General features: G+C 36.6%; 1 protein-coding gene across 4 annotated transcripts in view; it reads right to left on the minus strand.

The window, feature by feature from the left end:
* Positions 1-27246, minus strand: part of WAC (WW domain containing adaptor with coiled-coil) — a 61780-nt gene that overhangs the window by 27055 nt on the left and 7479 nt on the right. For 3 of the 4 annotated variants that reach the window (XM_075704636.1, XM_075704635.1, XM_075704637.1), the window contains 4 exons: positions 9203-9309; positions 8287-8402; positions 7724-7836; positions 5930-6238 (listed from right to left, as the gene is read on the minus strand). In XM_075704636.1, coding sequence (XP_075560751.1) covers positions 5930-6238; positions 7724-7836; positions 8287-8402; positions 9203-9309 — 645 coding nt within the window. The remainder of the gene's footprint in view (positions 1-5929; positions 6239-7723; positions 7837-8286; positions 8403-9202; positions 9310-27246) is intronic. The other variant, XM_075704638.1, reaches the window with a different exon arrangement.

Here is a 27246-nt window from a genome sequence, read left to right on the forward strand (position 1 = left end):
AAAATATTCTTAAAGGAAAGATGAACTATGCTGCAAGGCCTGCAAAAGTCTTAGAAGATGACTGAAGTTGCCTTCTATTGGACAGGGCAACTCTGCAGCCTCTTCATTGTCAACACCAATTTCCATACAAATGCTATGCAAATGACTCTTCAACCTCACATAAAATTTCAGCTATTATGAAAGTCCCAAGGAAAACTTTTAAAATAATAACTAATAACTAAAAAAAAAAAGCAGAACACAGCCAGCTGCAATCTTTTGAACTGCTGAAAACTTTGTTAATTAAAATTTACATTTTAGCTCTTCCTCTGAACAAATAAAAAAAAAATTCTTTTTTAAAATCATTTTCTGTGATTTTAAAAAGATGACTTTGCACCAATCCTTCCATGATAAGCTGAGCACATTAAAAACTTTGAACTCCTGGAGCTTTTAAGAAAACTTAAAGAAAAAAAATCAATTCACTTTGTTGAAACAATGTGAAAATACAGCATGCTTTCTGACAATCATGTAAACAAGCTCATTAGATGCAGCCTACATATAGAACTATGATATAAAATGAAACAGGTTTCTGGACCGTCAACTTTAATCATATGGAAAAAAAATGAGCAAGAAATAAAGGAGGAAAAGAAAGTAATCAGCAAACAAAAACAACTACATGTGGAGATTAACTTAATGTTAAGAACTATTAATTGGTTTTACATTAAAATGGAGCAGGAAAAACTTTTTTAAAATAAAAATAATTTTTGAAGACCACAATGACTAATCAGAGCTTTCTATTCATAACCTACTCTGCTGGAGTGTGACCTACAATCTTTTGGACAAAAAGGAGAGAAGTCCAAGTTATCAGGCAGTATCCACTATGACAAGAACCTGTATGACACAGGTGTGTCTTTGCTGCAGGTTTCCAAAGAGGTATCTGAAGTAAACTGGAGGCTACTGCTTGCCCCAGAAACATAAGTCAGAATGGAAACATTATACTGCGTATTTCCTAGCAATGTGGATTTTTCAATAATAAGGCCAAGTAATCCTTTCAGAAAAAGCATCACAGATCATTTTCAGCAGTTGTGCCATAACATTCTTCAATCACAACCTAGATACAAGAAGGCAAACACTTAAGTTTCTCAGAGTCTGAGACAGTATATTACAATGTTGCTGAATCTTGCTGTTACCAATCCCTGCCCCTCAACACACGAACTTCTGCTCCTGAACAAACAGGTGATCCGCTAGTGAAATCTCATTCTGAAAGACAATTCTCAGCTTAGTATGTTACAGTTAAAGTTATTCAGACTGGGTTTAATGGAGGGGGATGAAAAACTAAGCTTTTTGACCGTTCAGCTCTGCTGGTTCAATGAAGAGCTCTTGACACCAACACTCCCGTTCCTCTGTTGCGCCTCAGTCACCCCCCGTTCTACCTGCTGGAGTCCTCTAAGTAACTGTTCCTAGTACTTGCTCATTCCCTTCTCGTCCACGGTGTGCCAAGTTATTCAGGCACATTAGTGTGACAGAGAAGTGAGTGGGGGAAAAAGAAACAAAAAGAGGAAATGCATTTTTTCTGCAATAACTTCCTTCACAGTCCTCCTCCTGACAACTAACTAGTACTCGCTGATCAAACAGTAGCTTTGAAATACCACTATATATAGCTTGCTCTTATTCTGCCACATATATGGACAGATGATTTATTTCAACAAAGATTTTTTTAATGACATGGAAATTACCCACTTACTGTTGACTGGGTAATTTCCAAACTATCTATGTGACCCCTTGAGCTTTCCAATAGCTTTTACTACTGATGTACATTTTTTTTGCCATTAAAAACAAAACCAATGTATTCACAGTCCTTCAAATTCAACACTACAATATTACCCAATCACTCTATTGTGAGCTTGAGTTTTGCTCTGCTAGCAACAGTCATGCACCTGTGCTCTCACAGCACGCTCTCTGTGGGAGGAAAACTGCATTACAAAATTTTCAGAAATTCAATGCCTTATTGCCCCATGCACCTCATCTCTGATATACTGACTAAACAACTACCACCTAGAACAGCTAACTGAACTGCTTGATTTACTGCTAATGATTAAGAATCGTAACACATTCATCTGTGCTGAAGTACCTTAAGTGTATAGTCCACCAACTCAGTTCTCTGAGCAGTGATAATCACATTTAGCTTTTTTACGTAGTTCAGTTCTGATCTAGTAAGGGCCTTAAGTCACACCAAAATATATACATATTTAAAAGCAATGCATTTTGTAAACACATTTGGCCAAATGAAACTATGGCAACAACAGTAACTGGGTTCTCAAATACGCTCAAATTCTCTAAAATACAAAAAAATCCATACTCTTCTCATTTGGATTACTCCAATCTTAAAACTTTTCGTATTTTATCTCTGCTGCCAAAATAAACGGAACAGCAATGCTCAGCAAACAAGTATAAAGTACTGGAACAAACCTCTAACAGTCTCGCTAGTGTAATTTTTTTCTAACCACTGCGTGAATTGAGTAATACCCTTAGAACTGCAAAACTCAGCCGAAGAAGATGCAATAATACCAGGAGCAATGTTAATAACTGACTGGAAAAGACTAGCAAGTGTTACAAGTAAGAAAACCACAGGGGTGAGAAAAGGATGAGGAAGAAGCTCAGCTGTCACTGACCAACCACTTCAATCTGTCAGCATGAGGGTCACAACCCACCCAGCATTGCACTGGCCAGCTTGCTGAGCACTCTCAGAAAAATTTCTGAGGATTGCTGCACTAGAAACAGAAGTGCTGCCTGATGGGACTTGGAGGAGAGGTGTGAGAAGTAGTATTCTACAGACAGACACACTGTTAAGATACAGACAATACAACATTTGATTCAGTAACTGAATTAGAAATAGGAAAATGTGATGTGCCCTACAGATAAAGCAGCCAAAAAGTAGGAAAAGCAACCCCACACTTTACCTGCATAAAGCACTCACAGTGAGCACAAACAGAAGCAGCGGATTCTGACTGGAACATTCAAACCAAAGGGTAGAGGTCAAATAGTTCCCCAGGAACTCTCCACTACTGCCAGCCATTGAGGGCAGAGGACTACTGCTAACAGCTGAGCTATAGTTCAGCCAGGGATTTTATTCAATCTCCTTGTGGGACTACAACATACCCCTGCAGCAAAAGAGATTGAGCTGAAAAAAGTGGTGGTGGTCGTGTTTTTTGTGTTTTTTTGTTGTTTTGTTTTTCACAACTATTACTGCATTAAAAAATACACACTAAGAACAGAACTATTAAAACAGTGGTACATATATGCTGGCATAAGGCTGCCAGCAACACATCGACAGGAAGAACTCATTTAGGCAAGAACTACTGCACATACTATTCAGTCATTTGGACCAAGCTATTTTTATAAGCAAAAAATACAGCTTTACCTATTTTTTGAAAGAGAGAGGGATGGCACAGCTAGCAAACAGGAAAAGATCAAGGGCTGTTTGCTCCACTAGTGTAAAAATAAACCCCTCAAACTATTTTATGATTTTACAGAGATACTTTTAGAAGATTTTTTTGAACTGTCTCAGGACATTTTTTTTTTCATTTTGTATAATGGCTACAAACACACACTTTTAAACACTGCATACCTATAGTACTACAGGTTCACAGTCTCCTCTGGGAAACTGAATAACAGAAGCAAACTATCAAAAAACATCCCAATGTACTGTACTGCTTCCTCCCTTCTTTTAAATTTAAATACATGAAATGTTATGGTAATTATGCTGGTCAAATTTCTTATTTAAAAAAAACAACAGAAAATCCAACATTCACAAAAAAAAAAGCAAGACTATTGAATATACTCTTTGAATGATCTCTTATCATAATATAAGCTGCACCGAATTTTTCTGTTTCTGTAAGAAGAGAGGTATTCAAGCAACATGTGAAAACTCACATTTTCTGGAATAAGTATTTCAAGCCTAACATTCATCTATTCTAATTCTGCTGTTACTTACTAACTTTCTGTAATCCACCCCATCTGAAGCTCAGGAAGTCCTGTATTTCCTCACAATGAAGTGCCATGAAACACTTATATTAATGAGGCAAGAGTATTACAGAGAATCTATCCATTTAACCCATATAAACTTAAAAAAAACTACACAGGAATACAGAAATTAAGTGATTATTTAACATGGAAACATCCACAGTAACACGGATTCTAAAGTAAGATTTATAGTGTCAAGACCACCCTGTGCAATCATTTTCACTATTCGCACCCAACTGTACTTTCTCAAATGAATGTCTTATGTAGGAAATACTAGCACTCCCTGCCAACATTTGTAGCAGTTGTCACAATGGGAAATTCCTTCTACTGCAGTATGATTCAGTTGCCCAATTTAAGTGGAAGCAACTAATAAAGGTGTGCAGTAAAGCAGGGAAAGAATATATCCAGTCTGATCACATGCCAAACAGGAATCAAGTACATGCCAGAACAGAGTAATAATAAGGGTTTTCTTTAAGTGTATTTTAAAGATAGTAATGAAAATAGAGAGGATATGCTAGAGGAGAGAACACCTGGCACAGATGTTTTGCACTGTTGTGTTTAAAAGTGCATCAAACTGCAATCAAAACATAGAGGCTGAACTGAAGCAGGTAATTATGCTATTCAGTACAAGAACCATGCATTAACTAGTACACCTTACTCCTTGCTGTACTGCATTGAATAGAAAAAGGCTCGCTGAAAATCTTCTGTTCCTCTGTAGTTTATAGTCAACATTCATGTACCAGGTCATGTAAAAATTGCACAAAGTCTCCAGAAAAACATACAGAATTTCTTTACACGCACAATTTTCTTACATTGCAGTATTTGCCAATGTATGGTATTGTTTGTCTATTTTGGATAGCGAAGTGCATTCACCTCTGTGTAAAAGCTGGAATCCTTTATTAAAAGAAAACTGGAAGGCAGCAAAGCAAACGCAGAGTATAAGACCAATGTCAGACCCGAGTCTTTTTGGTCTTTTTTTTTTTTCACACTGCACTATTCTTCTGTAACTAGACAGACTTGCACATATCAACAGGGCAACAAGCCAGCTTTCAAAAAAGAATTCAGTGTCACAGTAATTAAGCAATGTTTTAAATTAATGAGACACGTTTATCAAAAATTACTTTTCCCCCCTCCCAAAGCCCCCAAAATAGAATTTTCTTCTACAATGTTACTCTCTAAGAACTCGACTATACCAAAGTGTCACACTGTCACTAATAACACACATCTCCATTCTCACAATCTTCTTGAGCTCTTCTTCCCTAATGAGGTAAATCCAATTAAAATACAGACTTTTGAAGAGTCACAAACAACGCACAGTAGAGTCCCAATCTCCGCTTGATGACTCTAAATGTTTCTGGTACATATTATACAGAAATACAAACTTTCAGCAGCTTTAGAACTGAAGATCCAGTATATCACAAGACATAGATCAGAACAGAAGAGTAGCTGTTATAGACATGTAGAAAACTGTTGCTTTCTGTAAGAATTGCCCTTGTGTTTACTGAAAAGTTTGACACTGGCGTTCCAAACAGTAACAGCAATTCATAAAATATAATGGTCCAAAATGACTTTCAAATGGTGTAACTACATCTATGTTAAGAACTCAAATAATGGCAGAGATCCGAAACAAGATGAGGGAGGACAAAAATTAAAACACGTCCTACCAAAATACATCTTTCAAGTTATCATTTGAAATTATAATTTACAGAATAAACTAGTAAACAGCAAATACTGCTGTGTCAATTTGAAGTTGTGTAAGATATAGAAAACTTGTTAAGGGGAAATAAACACATCAAAACAGTAACAGGGTTCCAAGCACACACAATCAACAGGAAAAATATCTTTAAATTCTAGCACTAACATACTTTGAACAAGCAACGCAAATGCAATGCATCATTTTAAATACCAGAAGGAATTTCATTAGACATACCTTTTCTCTCCGTTTTCTGTGCAGGGATGGAAGATGTGGATGTAGGCAGTTTTGATAAAGTAGATGCTCCATTAGCATCAAAGGATTTCTTTGGCTGGTGATCAGATTGTAGAGAAAATGGACTAGGAGGAACAGTGCTTGGGGTAGCAGTTGGATGAACCACTGGTTTGATGGGATGCTGTACTGGAGTAGAACTACTGTGAGTCTCTGCTCTTGGCAGTCTGTAGTCTCTGTCATTGTGCCTGCTTGTTTGAGATAAAATATTCTGTGGGAGCATACTACTGGCGTCACTGGAATGCTTGTCTTCCACTTTTTTCAGGATTCCCCAAGTAATGTTGCAATAAGAAAAAAAGATTAAATTAGAAACATGTCTAAGATTGCAGTGACTTTGATTAATACAGCTGCACATCAACAACTAGAGCTGATTGAACTTCTTATGATTAAAAAAGCCTCAAGTAGATCAGCATCAAAAAAGGCAAAATTTAATTTTACTCACTGACAAAATGCATTTTCTCTGACCTTTGCTTGATTTAGAGTTCCGGTTAAGCACTGTGTTTTGATGAAAGGCTGCTTTATAACGAGTGTTACAGTCAAGTTAACTTTTGAAGTCTCCTAAAAAAATCTAAATCAAAATCTATTATTTCCATCTTATATTTAGTGTGAAGAGATAATTCGTGCCATTTTTCTTTTGTTCACTGAAAATCCTGAACATCAAGCATAATTTAATAGTTTCAAATTCTAGCCTTCAAAGAATTCCACTTCAAGTTACTTGAGTACTACTACAAAGAATGTACTTTCAGTTTAATTAATTCAAGACAACTATATATTAAATGAGTGACTAATCTGCATGTCACACGCTCATAGACTTTAAAATACGCTACACGGGGAACATACCAAGCAAATATACAGTAATTCTTTTTATTGATTCCTAGATTTTCACCTGTCACAAAACAAACAGTTACTGCAATATGCATTTCTGCTATCTTTTTGTAGCATACAATAAGTTTTAGCATATGCAGTATGTTTCAGCATACACAGGAAAACAGACCTTTATACAACTCTGCCTTGTCAAGTCCCACGCAAGGGGCAGCGGGGGGGAGGGAGATTAATACTTTGGCTTCTACTTTGAAACCACCCTGCGAACTATGCTACAAATTCACCCAAACTACATCAGCATACAGAAAGAATCTCACAGTACAACCATTTCCCAGAAAAAATTGACAAAGATTGAAGTTAGTTATCAGGAAAAAAAACTCCAAGTAACAGAAATTCATAGTCCGGGAAAGGCTTTGCTAACAGTACTGGTGTGGTAAAAATATGCTTTCAATAATGTACGCAAGCCTCTGAAAATTCTGGTATCGTAATCCATTAAATTAGCTTATTATTTTCAGATGTGAAATCAAAGTTTTAGAAGAGACCTCTGCATCTCTATTTTTAAGCTCAGAATATGACATTGACAGGTCTCAACGATCATGACAGTCCAACTATACCATGAACTGTGCAAGTTGTTTCAATAACTACGTATAAAGATAATTAAATTATGCAGTAAAAGCTGCGAAAAGGAGGAGTACCATGAAAAGCATTAAGCAAGTGTTGTACTAGTAAAGGTTCAAAGTTATTTTAAGAAACAACATTTGGGAGAGCTGTCTGTGCTATCCGCTTTGGCTTTTTTATATAAAAAAGTGAGAAAAGCAGCTAAGGAAAGTGATTTTTTAATTTTTTTTTTTTAAGTTGGGAAAAGAAAACAGTAATGCAAACAAGGCAAGAATATATTACTGTAAAAAAACCACATACTTCCACTGGCAAACCCACTGGCAGCTGTCGCCTGCATCACCTCTCTTCTGTAATCCCTATCTTTTGGAAAACTGTTAACTGACATTTTGCTTGCTTCTTTTTGTCTCTGCTCTCTGAAGAAAAGAAAACACAAGAAAGAACATACATCATCTAATATATAATAATGTAACACTTTCTACAGGTGAAGTTACACAAGATGAATTAAACTATCCTAAGAGCTTGCTGCTACAGATGGGGTAGGCAAACTCCAGCCACTGCTTCCTTACACCAGTGCTTGTCGAAGCCCCCAGTATACCAGTTCAGCTCACTAACACTGGGGGGGGGGGGGGGGGGGGGCGGCGGGGGAACCCCGCCCACCCCCCAAAAACCCCAAAACCAACCCACCCCAAACAAAAAACAAAACAAAAAAAACCCCACGCCACCAAAAAACCAAACCAACCATACCTCTGGATCATCAAGGGATAAAATAGGTGCCAGTAATCTATTAGATAAGCTCAACTGCTCTTAAATGAGCTTTAAGAATATTTGTTCTTTAGACAATGAAAACAGACACACACATATACCTTTCCAGCCACTCTTTTGGTTTTTCCCATTGTGAAACTTCTGTTCGGCAGTTGTAGTAGTATTTTTTGCCTGAAGAGCTGATGTGTTCAGACCAATCGTCCGCAGAATCGTAAGCCTTTAAAATACAAACAGTGTTGGACAAAGGACTACTTGAAGGTTGTAATATACAAATCTAAAATATTTCACCATTTTTAAAAATACATGGTGTACGTGCATATATGTGTCACATGTGCTCACATCACGGCTTTCCATTTATACCATCTCTAAATGCCTGTTTCCTTTTGATAGTTTTAAGATGTGACCACTACATTCCTGTTGCAATCTGCAACAGATTCCTCTGTTTTATTCCCATCAACCCTCAAACAAAATCTGATAGTATGTTTAGTGAGATACAGTAATGTCAATATTGATAACATTAGTTTTTTGCAAATTAAAACTTCCTCAAAAATCACTAATTATATTTTCAAAATTTTTCTATACTTCAAATTTATCTATTCTGTTTTCAGTGCAATTTTTAACAAATACCACCCTAACTACTAAACTTGGATAACAGAAGTGACTAAAATTCACAACGTGTAACACATCTTAAATAGGTAAAAATCATACTTGTCTTCTCTACATTTACCAAAAACATTCATGAAAAATATTTAGCTCTGTATCTACTTCATTTAAATAATCTAGTATCTTAAAATTCAAGCCAGGTACCTCAAAGCTCTAATGATTATCCATTAGAACAGTTTTACAACTTACAACAACTGCAGCTTGGGTTTACAGAGTGCTTATAAAATAAAGACTGATGCTGGAAAACTCAATGAAGCAGGTAATATACATGCCGCCTGTTTTGGACAAAATTATGAAAATACAGTGCGTATGAATGTGGTGACACAGGGATGAATACCAATCACAAATACTCACCGCATCAGAAGTTTTGCTTGGATTATTGCTGGGATTAGAAGAATGAGAATTTGAACTATGAAGAGCACTGTGGTTATGTGAATTTTCCTGTGGAGAGTAACTGGTCCCTAAACGAAAAAAGAAAGACTGTTCACCATGTATGTTTTCAAAGAAGTCAACCATCTGCATTCTAAGGAGGTGGAAGGGGAAAGGAGACCACAGCATAGCTCAGATGCAGAAGTATTTCAGGAGACCATACGCATATTCCTTTTTCACACAGTGTAAAGCTCACTTTGCCTTTCTAGTTACAATAATGCAGTATGTCCCTTCACTACTCTTACTCCCAAACTTCATTCCACTATGAACAAACAAGTAGCCTTTATATTTTTTGATGGTTGGAGGAGTCCTAACATGTCAACTCAGAAATTAAGAGACATTCACTCCTCAACATTAAGTCAGAAAGTTTAAATGGGTTTAATCAACAGCCTACACAGTTAGATACGCAAAATCAGGTTAAGTTCACTGGAGCAATGCTGTTTTCTTAACCTTTTTGAGACTACTTGTAACTGGTTCTAGGTAGCTACTTCTGTTTATGCATATAGATTAAATCAATTTTCCTGCAGCTCAGTCTCTGCAATATAGGTATCAACATCTAGAATACCAAAAGCAGCATTTCTCAAACCGCCACCTGCTTCTGGCCTCCCTAACAACTGCTTCTCAAGGTAACCCAGTTTTCTTCCTCCCTGTGAAAACACTTGAGCACAAAAGAATAGGTGGGAAATGAGAAGGGAGATAATTCTCAACACCTTTTACATCTATATTTGTGCCTAAGCTCAAGCGACCAGTTACACCGGAACAGTTCTAATTACAATTAAACAAGGCCATCCAATAAATCCTTTGCAATCTTATTTTAAATTTCCTGCTCTTAAGGCCTCCCATTCCTCAAAAATTTCTAAGCAAGTAAAAACTCCTCCATTCTTCTTTATATGATTTCCTCTTCCTAAGTTTTAAATGTTCACATAAATCACACCAAACTAAGAAAAATTATTTTCTTACACATTTCAGGGAAAATACTAGATATTCCAAACACAACACTCTCCCTTGCCTTCATTTTTCCTCTGCCTACTGAGAATTTCCTGAATACCCACGGATACTACATGAGGTACCACTAGCTTCACATACCGTATAGCAATCTAAATATGAAGTCAGTGCTTTGCAGCTAAAAGCTGTATCTTACACGCAACTACAATAAAGAACAGTCCACCGATAGTGGACCGATAGGTGGGATTGAATGGAGCCACTAAACAAATAGATTTTTTTTAAGTCGTCTGAGAGTCACACACTCAGAAGATGACTAAATGATATATCATGGTGCAGAATGGGAGAGATTATAATGCAAATTCTATCTTCTGAGCCTTCTGACTAGACAAGTGTTGACAAAATTACTATTTCAAACTTCTTCCTCCCCACCTCTAACCCTGCAGGTTAGAAAAACAGTCCATCACAAAAGCAAAGAGGAACACTATGACTGATCTGTTTAGTGCCCTACAAAGGTTAAAGGCTGATTTGCACATGCATGAGTTATTGCAACCTGTAGTTGCATCAGCAGCTCTGAACCTTTTCCTACACTACTTTGGCTAAAACCGTATGTCATTCTCTTTAAAGATCTGGGGGTAAAAAGAAAAGAAAAAAAAAAAAAAAGAAAAAGCCTTGTCCTCAAATACAGCCTTCCAAAAGGAATTAGTCCTATTAGTCCTACACCAAAAGTATCTTGCATGCTCAGACCAGGTGGAATGACTTACCACAGGTGTAACTTAAACTTGTCAAAGCAATAGTCACAACATCACGTAGTTGTGATGCATGTGAATAACAACAACAAAATAATCAACCTTCTAGTGAATGATGCCACTTTACATGTTATGTACAATAGAAAATCCCAGAATGTACTTTAATATACATTTATAAAACCAGACACATTTAGTTCCCCTAAACATATGCAAGAAGTATATTATAATTACAAAACTGTAATCCTCAGTCACACCAACAGTGTTAATTTCTTTTTTTTTAGACACCGATTATGGACTGAGATATCTGTTTAATATTTTTGTATTAGTCATCCTGTTAAATCTTTATTTATTTACTATACCCTTCCCAAACTCTACTGAGATAAAATCATTACATTTCTTCATGTATTTCTGTAGGTTGCCTAATGCAGACATATTAGGTCATTTCTACTATGAGGTAAAATCATCTCCCTTTTTAAAGGAAAAGCCAAGATGAAAATTTACCAGATGCCTTGTTTGAACAGTTTGATATTAGTCACTTCAAAACTTCAGAAAACACCAGTGTAGTTAATTTACTGTAATCCTGCACCATGGATGCAGTAACACTACACTTTGTTCAGCATACTCAAGATGTAGTTGGTGATTTTTAAATACTGTAGTGGTCTACATACACCGCCACAGTGAATCTAAAATAACACGCATTTTCCAAACATGAATAAGAGCCAACAACATATGTATTAAATCAATAAAATCCTTTAAAGCCAATTCTGTCCAACCCAGAAACAAACCCCTCAAACTCACTGAGCAGACTTTCAGCCCCCACATGGTCTAACAGCTCAGCAGCATCCCCTCCCCATCTCACACTGTTCCCAGCCGCCTTGGTTCCCAGCCCCAGTACTGAGTCACAAAGCACCTCGGAGCGAGTATCAGAGCGGCTGCAGCAGTCACACCCACCTACAGCTGGCCCCAATAGTAGAAACGCCTACTATGCAGCAGTTTCTTCATAAGGAGCCCCTGGGCCTCTCCACACTGAGCTGCAGTCCTCCTAGCAGAACTCCCTGGCTGCACACTCATGGGCTTGCCCTGAATCAGGGATCCTGCCCTACCTGAGCTGGCCTCAGCTGCATAAAAACTGACCGTTGCTGCTCCAGCGATACCGATTGCCTCGGGCTGCCAGGACAAGCTACACAGGCTTTTACAAGGGCAAACCATAAATACATACCCAATGGTGTCTAGGACAATCACACAGTGTAATTACAGGTGCAGGTTCACCCCCATGCCTCCATTTTATTTTATGCATAATACCGCTTTATGTTTGGATCTGTATCGAACATCAAGGCAATGAGCACTTGAGCTGCCAAACTGACGTTTGCTGTTGGGAAGCTTCCAAGACTGAAGCAAATGATGCTCTGGAGAACAAGAGTTTTAGGCACCTCATACAAGCTAAGGGCTTAAAGATCATACATAAACACCGAAACTGTATCACCAAACTAACCACGTACTAAAAACTTGCTGCCTCAGTATAAAAAGGTACATACCTGCATGGCAGTCACCTAGGAATTGTGACAACCCAGCCAAGCAAGCATTGCCAGCTCAGGTTGCCAGGGAAAGTTGCTCAAGACCTTTAAAAGGCCATCAAGTTAAAATGGCATGCAGAGAGCGATCCGCAAGTGGAGTTCTACCTCTAAAAAGAAGGGGGGTTCCCCTTACTTGTATGCTAGCTTTCAGTGTTAGCAAAGCCTAACCCTGAGCCATTTTAAGGTTGCTCTGACTTGCAGTCAGCTCTGTGTCTCCCAGCTGCATGCCTGGCAAAGTAGATCATGAGAACTGGATCACTAAGATTAGTCCATATCCCAGAAACAGGCCTGATAAGGTGGACAGCACACTACTGTGCCTCGAGACGTTCCCGTATAGCACTTCTCACCCTTTCATCTTACAGTTAGACCTTCCCTGCTAGTCCCACTTTCTTCAAGAAAGAGGGATAAAAAGACTCATTTTTAAAATGCTTATTAGCATACCTTAAGATTTAGCAATTGCAACTATGCACTTTGATGCACCATAGGGAAATTCACATTGTGTTATAAATCCTCCAATTCAGTTACAGAACTCCCCATGGAAATATTTACTGCACAGTCATTGTGACTTTCCTCAGCTTAATCATTATTCTGGAAGAAGTTAAATCTGGAAAGAGCTATTCCTAACTGGAAGATGGCCAAGAAGGGCATCAGCACTACAGTTACATAAAACTGTAGTGGTGTAACTGTGTGAGCAAGCCTTCACTAACACTACCTCTAGTGACGAACAGGTCATACAACAGGTCAGAGTCAAGGTTAAATTATCATAACTATCTTCAAGTCTTTCAAACAAAAATCACATCTTCCTCACTAATGCATGAAAACCAGAAGAAAGTGCAAAAAGCATGGTTCTGAGAACCAATTAAAAAAAACAGGCTGTGACTTAATGCCTACAGATTTGAGATTCTGTCACACCAAGGCTCACTTTAACAATGTTTTTGTAAGTAGTTTCCAGATCCAAACTGCTGAGTCCCAGGCAGTTCAAACTACAAGGCTTCAACACTAGGCTGGACTTGGAAAACAGACATAACAGAGGGTGAAACAAGAATATTCCATTTTGCAACACAGTCAGCTTTCTCTAGTAATTATCACATTTAATTAATGTCTCCATTAATACTACTTCAACTCTATGAAATTAAGAAAAGTTGAAATTCTGAGTTAGCTAAGGATCAGACTGCTCTAATAAAGCAACTGACTTCTCTCCCTTCTCCCCACCATCTTTCAAGAACAAGCTGAAACTCTTTCCTTTCCAAAACCTATACACTTAAACAGTAAAAGAAATCCCATTTTTCACCCTCTTCAAACAAATGTACACTGAGAAATTAGACAGTAAACAAGTTCACACGCCTCCATTCACACCCAAGATTTTAGCTAGGCGCAAATACTAAAATTACAGTAGTTGCAGTAGTGTAGTGTTGCACTATACAACAGTTAACTTTATACAGTCCAACATAGAGCATTTATGTTTGTTTTTCAGTCGGACAAATATCTCGTTAATACCTTAACTCTCTTTCTGTCCATAATAAAAAGTATCAGTGCAGATAATACAAAGGGCAGTTTACAAATGCTCACCAGCTAGACAGGAAGCACAAAAAATGCTCCCTAGCAATAACAAGTGCTGTAACTAGAACTCAAAGGCAGTCCTCCCCTTCACTCCCTCCAGAGGGAACAGGGATTCAGGAAGGGCTCTAGGAGAGCCTTCTTTTCTGTGCCCAGAAACCAGGCATATAGAAAGAAACATTGGGCAGCAGAAAAGCAAGGAAGTTCATTCCACTTGTTTCAACTCCATACATCCTGTTCTATGACTCTACATTCCACTTCTTAGCTAGTATGCAATCAAATTCATTAAACTAGAGACAATATTAGAACTTGAACTTCCTCAACAGAACAAATACTGCCCAACTGACAGACACTATTTGTTAACAGAGAAGGCTTAACAGCTAGATAGTTTATGGTAGCGGTATTTTACGGGGATAACTAATTAAGACTTGTTTAAGCAGTGAAAATGATAGAAACTTACCTAGGATAAGCCTAAATTAATATGTCTAAAGTGCATTTGAACTGACATCTTTGCTACCTCAGTGCAAATCTTTGTGCAGAACACTTTCTGAAGTTCTGCATATGGGAGGAAAAAAGTAACACAATAGGAACACAATACCCAATGTCTCAGCAGTAACTGAACAGCCTATCATGACCATTTTTATTTGCCACATGTAAAAGTAATAAGACAAAACACAATTTTTCTTCACTGCATTTTTATGTGGCCTGCTTTATTGAAATAAAATATGTCTGCCTTCCATAGGCAACTAAAAGCATAAAAACTTGCAATTTTTCTAGCAGAGCAATGGCCTCAGAGAATACACCAACTGCGCAGTAACGTTTTCCAGAAATTTATAACATACTAAGTTGAATGCACAGTGCTCTGCCAAAACAAAGAAAATCTAGCCTGATCACTGTACTGCCCAACTGCCCAATTACATACTCATTATGCCCCCCAAAATACATGGTTTATACCAGTCACCAAGTAGCTTTATGAGCAAAAGAGCTTACAAAGCCTCATTTCCTCCCCTGCCCTCCCCTCCTAATCTATCTCCTCTGCAGGACAGCAAAACCTTGCTGTTTTGTAACGTTTTATTCACAGGATAACTGTCCCAATGTAAAGAAGTTTTCATCCTTTTCTCCAAGTTACCATTCACATACAGTTTTATGGAAATTAGTCCAAAACATTAGTATAAACAGACCAAGAGTTGTACATACATGGAGTGGGACAAATGACCAATAAGGGATTAAAATGATACTGTAAGCATACAGTTTTCTTCATAATAGAATTTTCCTTCTGAAATGGTAGCCAGAAAATGACACCTCAAGAAGGAAAAGCCAGGAGCATTAAACCAATTAAAGTCAAGGACTCGTATTGTTTTACTAATGCAATACTCTGAGAATGCCAAGATACTACCGCTTATTAAAACGAAAAAGATTAGCTTCAAATTTTATCTTACACATCGCATAATGTAACAGTAGTTTGGTATTTTGCTGTCTCCTGCTTACATTTTCATTTTTCATTAGATCTGCCCAATTTATTTCAGAAACTGAAGTTTAATTTTAGGGCAAACAGTACAAACTGCTCTAGAAAGAAAACCAGTTATCTGGCCATCAAAAAGGAAAGCAAAAGGCAGTAGTAAAATGGCTCAAATTAAATTCAAACATCTGAGTTCTAACATAACAATTCAGTGATTTACTACGCCGGCAGCTAACAGGCAGACTGTTTTCCTAGGGTTGTACTTCAGTCTAAATGGATGTAACAGCTTGGGTCGTCCTCACTGGTAGAACAGATATAAACTTATTTTTGTCCAACCATCACCTTCTAGTTTGCTCCTTTCCTTCTTACAGCTAACCGCAAAATTATTTAATTATTTTACTGTGTTTTCTTCCTCCCCTCAGCCCACCTCCCAGTAGCATTGAGAAACCACTTTTCAACTTACACATAACTTAGAAAATGATCAGGTTCACTGAACAATGTCCACTGAATCCACTGAGTTTCGCGAAGATCCAACACCAAATGTCCCAAGTCATATCCTTCAAAAATGCCTAAGGGATGAAACGTGCATTTCCACCGCACTCTAGACAAATCCCTACCAACATTCTTCTTCAAAGACAACCACTATATTGGCAGTTTTCTTGATATCTCAACCATTAAAACAAAAACAAGCAAAACACTGGACAAATCATTTTACCATCAGTGTAAAAATATTTATTCTTTATTTCTGAAGAGCAGTAAGCAATACCATTTGAAAGAATTCGCCTGTTTCTCCTAAATTAAGGCAAGTTCCAACCAGCTTCTAAACCTTTCTGGTAAGAACACCTTAGAAGAAGATAGACCCAAAGGTTACTGAAGTAGATAAATTTTAAACGACTTGAAACCTACAAGTTGAATTTACGTGAAAATAAAAACTATAGATGGACAACGAATTCTTCAGACTTACATTTGCTATTTCCTCCCTTTGGGTTCAGGTCACCTAATTAAAAAAAAAAAAAAGCTAGCAACATCCTCAACACTGCTTAACATCTCTAAGGCTCCTACTTTATTTGAAATCAATCAACTTGAAAAAGCAGCTTAAGCAATTTTACCCATGGAAAATATGAAAAAGTACCATGAACTTCAGCAACGAAGTCATATTCCTAACTCTCTAGCTCATGACTCCAGAACATCTCAATGTATTAAACAAAAAACCCAAGAAAGGTGTGAACAGGATTTCAGGTTATGTCAAATAAAGTATATCAAGGTTTTCAGACTGGGTCATAAGGAGAAACTAACTTTATGGCTAAGCACCTGATAATAAGCAGTTACCACAAAGACATATTCAGATGTTTGCTTTAACAGAAAATAGTGTGTGTAAAAGTATATTCAGTGCACACCACAAAAAAACATTTCACTTCTGTCAGATCCCCTGAATCTCTAGTTCTGCAATCACTGATACACGTTAAATGTCAGTAGATAATTCCAATTTTACAGTTTTTCTCTCAAAACCCAAGAAAAGGAAAAACTAGAGAACTCAAGACATTTCTAAAAGATATATTAGTCATCTGGGGTATTTTTAAATTATTACCAATAGGCGCATGCTCAAACGCTTTCTGAAAATTAGGCGTAAGGGTTAATAAAACTGGATAAACAAATCCGTTAACATTGTGGAGGGGGTGTGTGTGCCACAATTTTTACTTTTCATTTAAGGAGCTTCCCAAAGAAGATAAAACATATCCACTGGAAGAAACACTGATGTTTAACAATATATGCCTCAGTGACGTAAGATGGAAATTGCTTAAGTGCAGACACTTTCTAAAAACTGGGTTTTCCAACGTTTTAAGGTTGCAAACAGCACAGTAATACTATGAAAGACTGATACACCATAAACTGCTCATCACTGACAGAAGGTTGAATAAAGTCAGAGGTCATGCTAAACAATTACTGCTTACAAAGGACAAAAAAAAAAAAAAAAAAAAAAAAGCAGCAGTGGCCAGAATACAGTTCTGAGACTACTCCTCAATGTAGTCCATGTATCAACAGCACCAAATTATTACTCCCACTCAGGAGCTCCAACCAATTAAGCAAGGTATGACAACTTAATCTCCCTGACAAAATCCTCTGAGCAAAAATAAGATTAAATAAGAATGAGGCCACGTTGTTTAGCAACTCTCAGTTTTCTTTTAACGTTTTGGGGTTAGTTTCTTGGGGACAAAGAACTTTAAGCAGAAGATTCTGTGAACACAGTATTACTTAGAACTCACATGAAAGTCCCCATTATTCAGTTTAAAATAAGGAAGATGAGTTGCAGCTTTGTCTGAACATAAGTAGTGCTATGCAGTGACAAATACTAGCAACCTTAATCCCATCTTAAAAGTTTCCTCCATTTCAATTAAGCATGCACCATTCAGAATCAGCAAGACTACAAGTACATGGATGTTGTAGAAAGATTAAAAAAGGAGTCTCTATTACAAAATACCACTGCAATCCTGCAAAAAGGTTAGTCACAGACATAACTATCACATTTATATCCTTAATAAAAAGGCTGTGGTAGAATCAATGCCTAACCACATTAAAAAAAAGGCAAGAACAAAAAAGACACTGTATATCTCCCTTTTTAAATGTGTCTTAAAAATATTAACTGTAAGTCACATTATCTCAAATTTGTATCTCAAGATACATCAAATTTGACCATCCTCCAAAGGCATACAAAATTTTGTCTCATTCAGTTCTATTCTATTTTTATTTTATACGCTAACACAAGAAAGCTTTTTTCATCCTCCAGTTACTTAATAACCGTATCTGACAAGAACCAAACTCCACTTCAATACAAGATCACTGCTTAAGTGCTATTAATATTTGCCAGTTGAAGAGAACTTTGCTTCTCTTCTAAGACTACAGCAATGTCCATGAAATTTTTAGTAATTCATCACAAATGAGCAAGCTAACTTGAAAATATGTAGTATCAGAAGCAGCAGTTGCTCAATAAACTTTTACATGATAACTTGTGAAATGATCACGTTTAGTCAAACTACTCTTTCACTTCACGACATACTATATCATATATTTATTACAGTATAGATATGCAACAAGTATAAGGATTTTAATTTTATGCTCATTTAATCTTCAACTGGGAATTGTTTTTGAAAAGAAAAGATGCTAATAACGTTCTGAAAAAAACCCAAGTCAAATCAATTTCTGCCGCGTAGAAGTTCTTCATTAAAAAAAGGAATGCTGCCCCAGGGCTCAGGGTGGGGGGGAGGCAGCAAGCAAGGATCCACCTAAGAATTAATATATATAGTGTTGTGGGTTTAATATGATGGCTTCATCGCCTTAGTTTCAGGCTGGATGTGTAGCACAACTTAATAAAGATATTGTACAATAGGGTTTTCAAATATCTAAAGCACAGCAAGTGACAAGACAATTCTTCCCTCTTCCCATTAAATAATTCTTAAATATATACTTAAAATTCAACTGGTCTTTCCTGGAATTTCCTTACTAGAGGAAAATATGCCTCTCCACAAAAGCTAAAGTTATGTTTACAAACTGAAAATCTGTTTTACAATTGTCTGGTTGCCCAAGCGTCTCATTTTATTTCCCTAGTTAAGTAAACACTCTCAAAAGGACTATACAGAGACTGCAATCATTAGTATAGGCAGTGTTTTGCCAGTAAAAGAGGTGAACTTTACTTGAAGAGGATCATATTATGTCTCATATTAAATCAAGTAGAAATAGTATTGTTTTGAAAGAAATGAGCGGTTTTTAAAATTAAGTCTGTGTTAACCTGTCAGCTGCAGGTGTCTGAATGAGCAAACTACTCAAACTACTTAACTAGAAGAGATCTGAAGTCCCCCTGATGTTATTCACACGGGACACCTGACACGAACACACCGTCATCCAGAAGAACATAATTATGTAAAATAAACACAGAAGAAAAAAATATGTAAAGCACATTACCTAATTTGTACAGAAGAGTTTATGCACAAATGTGCATTATTTATAATTACATGCCTTAATGAAAGAAATATTCTTTGGGTTTCTTCCACTTTTGGGAGTGAATAGGTATGTCTGAAAGGTAGTAAATGAGATGAGCAGGGCAGATCATAATTTCCTTTCCTCGTTTTTGCTGCTGATAGATATGAATAATTTGTAACTCTGTTACTCTAACAAACTCAGCAACCAATCTATCCAGGAAAGCACTGAGGAAGACTGTTGCTTTGGAGAACATAAAACAGCATGATATTTAGGAAATCTAAGAAACCAAGGGAGAGGAACTAAACTGTTTAACTGGGATGGAGCTTCTTAAAAATATTTTCAGAAAGCCCGACATGCCTAAATATATCAGATTTCTATGATAATATGGTGAAATACAGGATGTTTCTCTCCCCCCCCCCCCCCCCCCCAAAAGCTTAAAAAAAATATTAATCTTCCTAGGGATACTGAAATTCTTACAGTAACAGATGTAACAGGTTTGAAAAAGGGGCAGGAGAGATTTTTTGAAAAGCTTAACTATGATGAGATCTTTTCCATAAGGAAGTGCCAATACTGGCAATTTAACACAATAATTTAGTTTGAATCTAGTAAAGTCTAATAGCAACATGCCCATTACTATGGATATTTTTTCAAATTATGTTGTCTTTTAACAAAATGGTGATCTTCAGATTCCTGGAATAAGCAGATTAAAGAGCACTATTGTCAAAACCAAAATCACTAAAATCTCAAATCTTTAGGGACAGTTCAGAATAAATTTGAAGCTCTCAGTTCACTAAAACAGGCCAGAAATTACTCAAGTTTTTACTAAAAAAGTGTATTTTAACAAACATTTCTAATTATTGGCTGATTGCCTTTTATTTCTGCAGAAATTAATGAGCATGTTAACAGTTTATCTTTTCACAAGCTTTCCTCTGGTAGGCAGCTTCTCAGACAAACAACTGGATGGAGTAATGGCAGCACCAGTTTTGCAGTACACTCTTCAAGGGAAAAATAGCAAGTAGTAGTAAATTCAAGATGCATGGTATTTGGGATTAAAAAACACATACAAAGATGACACAGCTAAGTGCATTTTCTTCCTCTTAGTTTATCGCAGTGATCCAACATCATTGCCCTTTCAGGACCCTCTAGGTGGGAACTTCTATTCTGTTAGCTGAGGTCTATACACATGTAAAAGGAGATGTGCCTCCAAGCCCTATTCTTCCACACATAAGCACCTCAGCATTTGGGGCTTTAATCACCTGCCCATGAGGAGGCACAGATGAGCTGTTTTCATTTACACTTTGAATAGCTATGTCAACTCTCTAGAAGTAAGGGAAATGGTAAGGAGGAATTTCATGTCATCAAATGAACTGGACCCTGCCCCCTCCAAAAAAAAACCCACCAAACAAAAAAACCCAACAACCCACACTGATTTTATAGTAGGAATTTCCCGAGCCACAAAATCATATGCCTTCAACCACTGCCTCCTAAAACCGGAGAAGGTATGAACTGATCAACACATGCAGCTAACATTTCCTAACCAAATATATAAACATACAAAATGACACAATGTTTTCACAACATACAGCTGCTTCTGCATTTTTAAAAACAAGTATCACAAATGTTTAAAAAGTAGGAAAATGTAATTTTATTAATTTCTTTAAAATTCCTTTATATTTGCTCCCCAGTAAGAAGCTATACTAGTTCAACCATGATCAGGCTTTATTATTATTACTGTTACTCAAAATGTTAGTAAAATTATTGCAAAAAGGATCTGTGACCAATTTCCATTCAATACTGGCTTATTTAAGATTTAAATAAAACTGGTTTAATCTTTATATAAGCAGAAGTAACCTAGTTTATCCTGCTTCTCATCTCATCCTGTAGCCATCTTAGTCTCTAAGCCCAGATATGTTTCTCACATTTGCAACCAAAGTTTAAGCTAAGGACAGGAATCAGAAAAATGGATAGCAAGGAACCAGATGTCACTGTCAAGCCTTCGTCCTATGTCCAATTAGCCTCTCTGCTTCCTTTATGGTCACAATGAATTACGAGAAAAATAACCAGATAGGTCAGCACATATGGAGGCAAGAAAAAAAACCTGACTACAGTTTCATTCAGTTAATTCACTGTGTATCTTGACTTTATTATCTTATATATTTGAAAGCTGCCCTGGCAAAGACTGTTGACTATTTAAAAGAAAGCTTTATTTAATAAATGTTACAAGTTATTTCTGCCTATAACACGCCTCTTCAGAAGTTCTGCAAGACACAATAATGATTTCTGTTGAGTGAAAACGTCTGTATCAGAATTCAGGAGAAAATAGATTCTAAATCTGTTTTAATTCTCAGTACACTTAAACTAAAACCTTAAGTGTAGTAAATAAGAAGAAAAGATGTGGAAATGGAAACAATAGAATTTGATAAACCTACACCAGCTTTTAAATGTAGCCCCATACTTTGGGGGGGGGGGGGGGGGGGGGGGATAGACCTTTACCTTCATTATTCTCTAAATTCACTGCATAAACATGATCTACACACGATGACAGCACTTCTCTATCCCAAAGAGAAATCTTTATCTACAGAAGCTGTCAATTACTCTCCAATTTTCATATTAACAAATTGAACTTTGAAATCGAATGTATGCTGGGAGGTGGTGAGCGGGGAAGGGAAAGGCCTTGTAAATCACTCTAAAAAGCATGTGAGATAAGCATGTCAACCTTTCTGCAACAAGTTATTCTGGCAAAGAAAACAAGAAATTTAAGAAGAAATTTACTTTCTGTCATATGCAAATCCTGCAAATCTAAAACAGCATAGCAATTTCAAGATACTCAAGATACTGTCCAACTAGATGAAGCTGCATAGTTAACAACCAACAACCTAAAATCTAATCTGGTAAACATATACATTAGTGAAAAACATCATAAGCCTTCATTAAAGTGGAAGTGTGAAATCATCTTTGAAGAAATACATGCTACATACTAAGCCTTGTATAAATTATACTGAACTGCAGATAAATTGTGAACAATTTAGATGGTAAGGAATTTCAGAGATCAGATCATCTAGAATATATTCAATCCTAAGAAGAGTTTTTAGGATAGCTGCTCCTAAAAAAGCATGCATTGATAAAGCACAGAAAACTTAAAACTGTACCAGTGCAGCAGGCACCTGCAAATACTGAGTTCTACTGCCAACTGATCCATCATAGTTCCACCTGATCCCACAACAGCACTCAAAACAACCTATTCTCAATGAACAAAAATCCTACAATGCAATACGAAACACATTCACAGGTTCATAATCCTCACATGCCATGAGCCAAAATCAGTCACTGGGGGAGGGGGGAGGAGTTATCACATGAATGCTACTTACAAAGTGAATTAACAACTTTTAATCCCTTTCAATTTGAAGTCCACTAATCTACAACATTTAAACTAGAAATATTCACATTACTGTTCTATCTACCAGTGAACCTCTGATCAACTAGTTCAACTTTCTGCATGAAACAAACTTTAGAAAATTGTCTTGAAGTCATCCAATTTCAAAACTCCCACCCCTGCAAAAATCATCACAATAAGTCACTCCAGTTGTTACTAACAACATTAAAAACTGTGCCAAATTTCTATTTTCTGAGTATTTAGGTTAAGCTAATGGATCTTGCACCTTTGTTTGCTATATTCAAGAACTCATAAGTATGCCATTTCTTTTCCCTGTAATTATTATTCAAATAAATCCTTACTGTTTTCTTTGTAACCATACCAAGAGCTCTTCAAGTCTCTCCTTCTAATGCACGAGTTTCAATTGTAGTCATTTTATTGCCTCTTCTCTGAAAATCTGCAGTTTTGCATACTTTCTGAACTATGATAATCAAAATAGAGACCGTATTCTAGTAGCTGTCACATTAGCACTAAGAGGTAATCTCTCTAGTCCTACTTGATATTCCTCTGATCATATCTCCTTTCTGGCTAACACTGCACTCAATATTTATGCTCTCTTGTGGATGAGTTTCATGTCTGTTTTAAGGAGTCATCGCTCTGCACAGTATCTACTTTCTGTAAAGTCTTACACTCCTTCCTGTAACCTCCTTCCGGTAACTTTTTACACAGTGGACCACTTATACATGTTCCTGTCGATTAGTTAGCATTTTCACTTCTGCATAACTGAGCTAGCTCTGTACTAGCAAACAGTTTTTATTATTTGCCATTCAGGCTCAAATTACTGACTGTGTATGAATGATTCTACAATTTCTTCCTTGTAGATAAAAAAAATGTTATTACTTAGGTCCAAGAGCAAACCTACGCACACTTTAAAAAAAAATGTTAAAAAAAATCAGCTCATTTGATGATCACAAGTTTTATATTTTTGGGATCTACCAGTTACTGGTTTTTGACCTATAAAACATTACTATGTAAACAATGTTTTCTTAGTTAAAAATCTCAAAATATTTTACTCAGTGGCTAAAAATCACCTATCTCATGTCTACCCAAGATAGCAGTTCAGAGAAGTTAGTTGACACGTATCGGAAAATTAGTGACAAAAGTTTAGACAGAAAAAAGACCTCCTGAAGATTGCCGCTGCCCCTCAGACACTGGGAATTTAAGCTCTGGAAACTAACTGTTCATATTTCTGACTGCCTTGGCCTTGTCATGAAACACTTCCATACTGCATTACGTCTCTCTTCCTGAGTGATGACAAAAGCAGGATATTAACATTTTTATCATACCTCTGCTGTAGAAACAAAGTTATGTTTTAAAATTGGGACAGAAAAAAAACACAACATTAAACTTTGACATACTGTTCCTTTGCAACTCTTCTCATTACAGTAATCGCAGTAAGGAACAGAATGATTATCCCAAAGTAGTATGGGGCCCAAAGGTCTTTAGGCCTCTTGTTTTCCATTAATTTCAAACACAATATAACATTGCTGCATGCATGAAAACATAAGTCAAGGCCACAAAAGCTTACCAGACATCTCTTAACCCATCTGATAAAAAGAGTGAATAGTGTGGTCTCTTGTCAGTCATCTGCTCAAAAATTTATCTTCTCTCCAGTAACCTGGAGGACAGACTTTCCAACTGGACATTATCCTTGAATACTGCTCCAGGAGTCTACTTCTAGTCAGTAGGCAAGTACAATTTGTGCATTAAAACATGCATCTCGCTTCACAAGCTTCAAACTAGTGAGAAAAATTAAACACTGCCCAAGAGGAAAAGGAGGGATGCACAAGTGTATGTAGGAGAATTCCAGGCTATTTCACTGTTTGGGTTTTTTTGAGTTTGTTTGTTGGGTTTTTGGGGTTTTTTTTCCTGTTGAAGGTCTGAGAAAAAACTTTCTGCAGCAGGAAAACAGGTAAATATCAGATTCAAGAGATGTCTCTGAATAATTTAGAAAGTGTTTAAAATTTACAGGATCAGCAATTTATTTTAGAAGCTTATACTTCAGAAATTGATGCAATTTTGTTCTGTATATATTCATCACCATAGACTTTCCACTTATTACAGATGAATGCATTTCAAAATGCTGTTTCACAAAGCAACACTTCAAAAACATTTCAATAAATAAAATTTTTATCCTACAGTATAATTCTAAGATTACTCCCTGCACATACAACTGCAGGCAGAAAGCTCTGATTTCAGAAAAGGGATAAAATATGCAGCCACAATTGCTCCGGTTAGTATTTTTAATAGACAAAAGTACTGAAGGGATACAGGTTCATGTCAAAATCTATACATGAATTCCCTGTATGATTAGGCTAGTGCTTTCAAATGGAAACTCACGCTACTTTAGTAAATAAGCAAACCTGCACAAAATGCGTAAAACAAGCAAAAGAAGCCCAGAACTAAACAGCATTCTTTTACTACTAGCAAAATATTATTGAGATAAAGGAACAGCTAGTGAACTTATATGCTTTCTCTAGGGTAGTTTTATTGCTAAAAGCTAGGAAGACTGTTAAAGTCTTCAAAGAAAGAAACAGAATCTTCTAATACTGAAGTTACAGCAGGGAACACCTGTACGAAGTGTGGTGACCCCTTCATAATTCAGGGGAAAACATTAAGAGGATAACAATCTTACTCAAGATAAAGAATGCTTCTCTCCAAGTGCTACATTTCAGCCCAGAAAGGATTCATTTTTACACTACAGCAAACTACTGACAAAGAATAAGCCTACAAACACCACTGTTGAGAACTGCCTTTCACTGCCAGTACAATATTTTTTCCTTACTGAAGAACTATATAAGGAAGAATTTCTCTGTACATTGAGAGGTTTTCCCTGGAAGTGCCTATGAAATTGTATAAAATCCTAACTTCATAAAGAAATGTAGTTAACACTGCAAGTTGGTTGCCATTAAATTACTGTTTTCCACAGCAAAGTTATTACAGCATCACCTCCTCTCTCAGCCAAAACAGAGGCAGAGCTTTCTCTTCCAAGTTCTGCATAGTTTTAATGATACTTGGCTTACTTCATACTTTATACAGAATAGGTAGAAACAGCAGGGAAAACAAATGTAAACTGTCAATAAACAATACTTCTCTTCTTAGAAAGCAGCCATGTCCCAAACAGTGGTTAAGGAACTAACCTTAATTGGGGGCCATTAGAGAATACAGAGTAAGAAAAGCTGCGTAATTTACAAATTGCTGTCTTCACTATGGCCTAGCAGCATGCAGCTCATCAGAAACTAGCAGTTTTCATTGCTAAAAGAAGCACCTTCAGAAAAGCAACCCAAAAGTACAAGTTTAATTGGCTGTACGTTCCATTTCTGCAAAGTCAGAGGCTAGAAGCATACAATAAGAAAGCATGATGCTAAGTAAAAATCATTCCCTTATGATTAGCTTATATACTAAAGATAAGCAAATTTAACAAGTCTTGTATATAGCCAGTATTTTTCCTTTTCCAAAACATAGAATAAGCTTACATACAAAAGCTTACCAGGTCTAGCTATTAGACTGACTTGAACATATTACACTCACAATCCAAAAACTAAGTTTATGAGTCCTTAAAACAATTAAAGATAGATATTTTCTTACACAGATCAACCATAAAGGGAAACCTTCAGAGGACCTATTTACAGATCTGTATTTTATATACTAGCAAATAGAAGAAAGTAATAATAGTAAGCGACATGGGAAGTTCCCGATGTCAAAGTCCTAATAGCAATGGATTTGGGGAAATGGCTCCAGCAATAGGTTACAAACAAACAGCATCGCTTATTGCCATTTGCTGCAGCTTCCATTTCAGATAGTCTCCCATTAATTTCAGATAGTCTCCCATTAATACATCTTTACTCTCACAACCTACACCAGATACTTGAACTTCATGAAAAGAAACAGAGGAGTCCACCCACCTAAATGTGTAAAGACTTAGCAATTAATACCGTCATATTAATATCACAATTCTTTCCTAATATCAGTAATATAAAATTAGGGGTTTATATCTTCCATCCTGTACTTCTTTAAAAGCAAGCTTTGCAGCTACTTTTCAAAACCAATTTTGAACATTAACATTCTAAACCTCAAAATTTAAAAAGTATATACACAAGTTACATCCTTTACTATGATTCTATGATCACACTTTCCAATTTCTTTTCTGTTAGAGATCCTCACAGGAGTAACACAAAAAAAAAGGGTTATATAACTGATCCAGCAAAAACTCACTTCAGAAACATCACCAAATATACTGAGTAAATGTAAAGCTACTTTCTATCTAAAACTTCTAAACT

Source organism: Pelecanus crispus, chromosome 2 (assembly GCF_030463565.1).
Source record: "Pelecanus crispus isolate bPelCri1 chromosome 2, bPelCri1.pri, whole genome shotgun sequence".
Lineage (NCBI taxonomy): Eukaryota > Metazoa > Chordata > Aves > Pelecaniformes > Pelecanidae > Pelecanus > Pelecanus crispus.